The sequence below is a fragment of the Myotis davidii genome, unplaced genomic scaffold (genome assembly GCF_000327345.1).
Source record: "Myotis davidii unplaced genomic scaffold, ASM32734v1 scaffold164, whole genome shotgun sequence".
Classification (NCBI taxonomy): domain Eukaryota; kingdom Metazoa; phylum Chordata; class Mammalia; order Chiroptera; family Vespertilionidae; genus Myotis; species Myotis davidii.
The window spans coordinates 3,271,363-3,275,449 of record NW_006296417.1 but is presented as its reverse complement, the minus strand read 5'-3'; the positions used below and the strand labels follow the sequence as shown (position 1 = coordinate 3,275,449).

Sequence of the window (4,087 nt, the reverse complement as noted above, 5' to 3'; positions counted from 1 at the left end):
GTGCACACTTGGTATACCGGTTAATAGTGCACACTTGGTGTACCGGTTAATAGTGCACACTTGGTGTACCGGTTAATAATGCACACTTGGTATACCGGTTAATAGTGCACATTATAACCAAAGATGTGCACAGCATTTCCTTGGGATACTTACCCCACTGCAGACAAAAAAGAATCAGTCGTATCCCTTAGTCAAGCCTTGAAGTTAATGGGTACTAATTCACTAAATTCCCATGTATATCAGATTTTCCCACAGTAGGGTTGACTCTACCTTAAAAACCACAAATTTATCCTCAATGGTTATTAACATCACAGAATTCTAGAACCCATGTAGGCAATAGTGTGTGTGTGTGTGTGTGTGTGTGTGTGTGTGTGTGTGTGTGTATGATGGGGAAATGGGATTTGCTATGTAGGACATTTTGAAAACACGACAGAACAGCCCTAGCCAGTTTTGCTCAGTGATTAGAGCATTGGCCCATGGACTGATTCTGGGTTCAGATTCTGGTCAAGGGCATGTACCTTGGTTGCAGGCTCCACCCCCAGCCCAATGCACACTTGGTGTACCGGTTAATAGTGCACATTATAACCAAAGGTGTAGATAGCATTTCTTTGGGATATTTACCCCACTGCAGACAAAAATGTATCCCTCAGTCAAGCCTTGAAATTAATGGGTAATAATTCACTAAATTCCCATGTATATCTGATTTTCCCACAGTACGGTTGACTCTACCTTCAATGGGAAAAAAAATCCTCAGATGAGGATAAAATAAAAAGCGTGCTTATGGCTCTAGCTTGTTTGGCTTAGTGAAGAGAGCATGTGCCCTTGACCACCAGGATTGCGGGCTCAATCTCCAGTGGGGGTTGTGCAAGAGGCAGCCAATCAATGATTCTCTGTCATCATTGATCTTTCTCTCTCCCTCTTCCTTCCTCTCTGAAAGCAATAAAATATATATTTTTAAACGCATGCTTATGAACAGTATGAGACAACATACAGAGTACTGTATAGGATAAAGCAAGAGAACTCTTAAGTAACACGTACTTGTGAATACATGCAATTATGTTATCCCCCCCATGAACACAGCTAGTTTTATCTTTCATTATTATTGGTACTGAAAGGGAAATCCATCAAAATGCAACGAACTTATTATGATAAGAATGTCAGGGGTCTTATTTATCAGAGACAAGTTTTCTGGGCTGTGCTTACATAACAACATTATTGTTCAGCAAACCAAACCAGAAAAGAGGAGCAGTCCCTGTTGCTGGCATAGACGACCCCCCACTCACCGTGAACACCTTCTCCGGGGTCCCCTTAGCTCTCATGTTGGTGTCATGGACTTTCTTGAGAATCATCCAAGCTTCGTCGTGTTTGCCCATCTGGTAAACCAAGGAAAGACAGGTGAGGAGCCCTTTGCTGTTGAATGCTGACACCTGCGTTTGAGGCGAGGGGCTGTGGTCTTGTGACTACGCAGGGCTTATGAGAGATGAGGACACGTTTCTGTCCCCAGCCCACGGTGGGAGGATTATGAGGTTGTGGCTTCAAGGTGTGAATGCTCAGTATTAACATCATTTTGCACTGCAGCTGCTGCAGCTGTAAGATTGAATGGGCTCCTGGGTGGAGGTCATTTAGTCCCTGACAGGATAAAGCAAAGACACAGCATGGCACCAGTTGCGCTGTGCCCCTCCCCCAAAAGATAGGCTGAAGTCCTAACCCCCAGGACCTCACAGTGTGACCTTTTTGGAAAAAGAATTGCATTCTGGAGTAGGTGGGCCCCTAACCATAGGACTGGGTCTTTATAAGAAGACACCGTGTGAAGACACAGGGACCCACATGGCAGACATGTGTGATGACAAAGGCAGGAACTGGTGTGATAGAGCTTTGAACCCAGTAAAAGAGGTGAGGAAGGATTCCCCTGGGGGCTCCAGAGGGAGTGTGGCCCCGTCCACACCTTGACCTTGGACTTTCAGCCTCCAGATGCTGAGACAAGTGTCCATTCCTCAGAGCCACCCAGTTTGTGTTCCTTTGTTACAGCAGCTCCAGGACACTAATACACAGCAGCGGGTAACTTTTGCGATATCCCTGGTTAAAAACACTCCCTGCTGCCCGGCCGGTGTGGCTCGGTGGTTGAGCATTGACCTATGAACCAGGGGGGTCACAGTTCGATACCCAGTCAGAGCACATGCCCAGATTGCAGGCTCCATCCCCTGAAGGGGGCATGCAGGAGACAGCAGATCAATGATTCTCTCTCATCACTGATGTTTCTCTCTCTCTCTCCCTCTCCCTTCCTCTCTCTGAAATCAATAAAAATATATTTTTAAAAAACCCACTTCCTGCTGCATCTGTCTCTTAGTCAGTGGGAAATTTCGCTCTGAAGAAAGATCAAGGAGGCCCACAAGTGGACTCAGACTTGGGGCTGCAACAGCCAGTGAGTCCTACTGCCCCTCTACCAGCCCAACCCGGTCTGACCGCTGCACGCAGTTCAATTCCCGGTCAGAGCACATGCCCAGATTGCGGGCTCCATCCCCAGAAGGGGGCATGCAGGAGACAGCAGATCAATGATTCTCTCTCATCACTGATGTTTCTCTCTCTCTCTCCCTCTTCCCTCCTCTCTCTGAAATCAATAAAAATATATTTTTAAAAAACCCACTCGAACTGCCTTCGAGGTGGAAGGCTCCGGGGACTCATCTCTCAGGACCCCGGGAGCTGCCTTTGGGTGAGGAGGGGTCCTGCATGGCTAAGAGTCCCAAAGCGACAAGCTTCACCACAGACCTCCCAAGGAGAAACACCACGCAGCTTTGCAGAGCCTCATGACCGGGACCCAGAGACAGTGAGGGGCGGAAGCAACTCAGGAGGCGCCCCCTCCAGCCCCTTCACCTAGCGCTTGGTGAGCTCCTGAGCCCCCTGCCTAGGCAGTCCCTGAGTCCCGGGCAAGCCACCATCACAGGCAGCCAGCGAGGACGAGGGTCTAAAGGGCTGAGAATGCAGAGCCAGCTCTGGGAGCTGTCTCACCGCCGCTCCGACGCGGGGCAGGAGCGCTGACTCACCTCCAGCAGAAACCGTGGGCTCTCGGGCATGAACCTCAGGGCCACCAAGGACACGGTGCAGGGCAGAGCGCAGACGATGACAAACACCCTCCAGCTGTGGTAGTGGTAGTGGGTGCCCATGCTGAAGCCCCAGCCTGCCGAGAGGAGAAGAGAGGGAGAGGGAGAGAGAAACATCAATGATGAGAGAGAATATTTAAAAAAAAAAGAAAAAGATATGCCTGGAGCTTCCACTAGCTCAGAACACACACAGGACCACATTTAAAACCAGGACACCAAGCCCTAGCCAGTCGTTCAGTGGTTAGAGCATGGGCCTGCAGACTGAAGGGTCCTGGGTTCAATTCCCCTCAAGAGCCCTTAACTTGATTGCAGGCGCAATCCCTGGCTCCAGTTGGGGCGCATGAGAGGGGCAACCAGTGGATGTATCTCTCTCTGTCTCTCCCACTCTCTTCTACTCTCTCTAAAAATCAATGGAAAAAAATATCCTTGGGTGAGGATTAACAACAACAACAAAATGAGAGAAGTGTTGGTTAGCTTCAGGAGCAAGATGCTTACTATCCCCATCACCCTGCAGGTCGTAAATGATGGCAAATCCTACACCACCATCAGTGTTTTTCTGGAAATGATCTTGAAGAATGCTGATGGTATTTGTCACCCAGGATACTCAAAAGACCTCATCAAATTCAAAACTGCTGCCTTCTCCCTACTTCACTCTTCACAAAACCAACAGTGAAAGTTAACATTGCCAGGTCTCTGCCCAGAGAATCGACTTTTCACAATTATCGAGATAATAAAATTGTCCCGGCTGACACCAGACCTTGTCATAAGATCTGCTCTTGAGCCCTGGCTGGTTTGGCTCAGTGGATAGAGCGTTGCCCTGCGGACTGAAGGGTCCCTGGTTCGATTCCGGTCAAGGGCATATGCTGGGGTTGGGGGCTCGATCCCCATTGCGGGGGGTGTGCAGGCGGCAGACAATCCATGATTCTCTCTCATCATTGATGTTTCTATCACTCTCTTCCTTTCCCTTCCTCTCTGAAATCAATACAAAT

The 4,087-nt window shown here is 48.8% G+C and overlaps 1 protein-coding gene across 1 annotated transcript in view; it reads right to left on the bottom strand.

Annotated features, from left to right (window-relative positions):
* The window catches only part of SV2B (synaptic vesicle glycoprotein 2B), a 50,094-nt gene that overhangs the window by 13,324 nt on the left and 32,683 nt on the right, over window positions 1–4,087 (bottom strand). The window contains exons 5-6 of the mRNA XM_006771787.2: window positions 3,042–3,175; window positions 1,284–1,373 (exon numbers count right to left, since the gene is read on the bottom strand). Coding sequence (XP_006771850.1) covers window positions 1,284–1,373; window positions 3,042–3,175 — 224 coding nt within the window. The remainder of the gene's footprint in view (window positions 1–1,283; window positions 1,374–3,041; window positions 3,176–4,087) is intronic.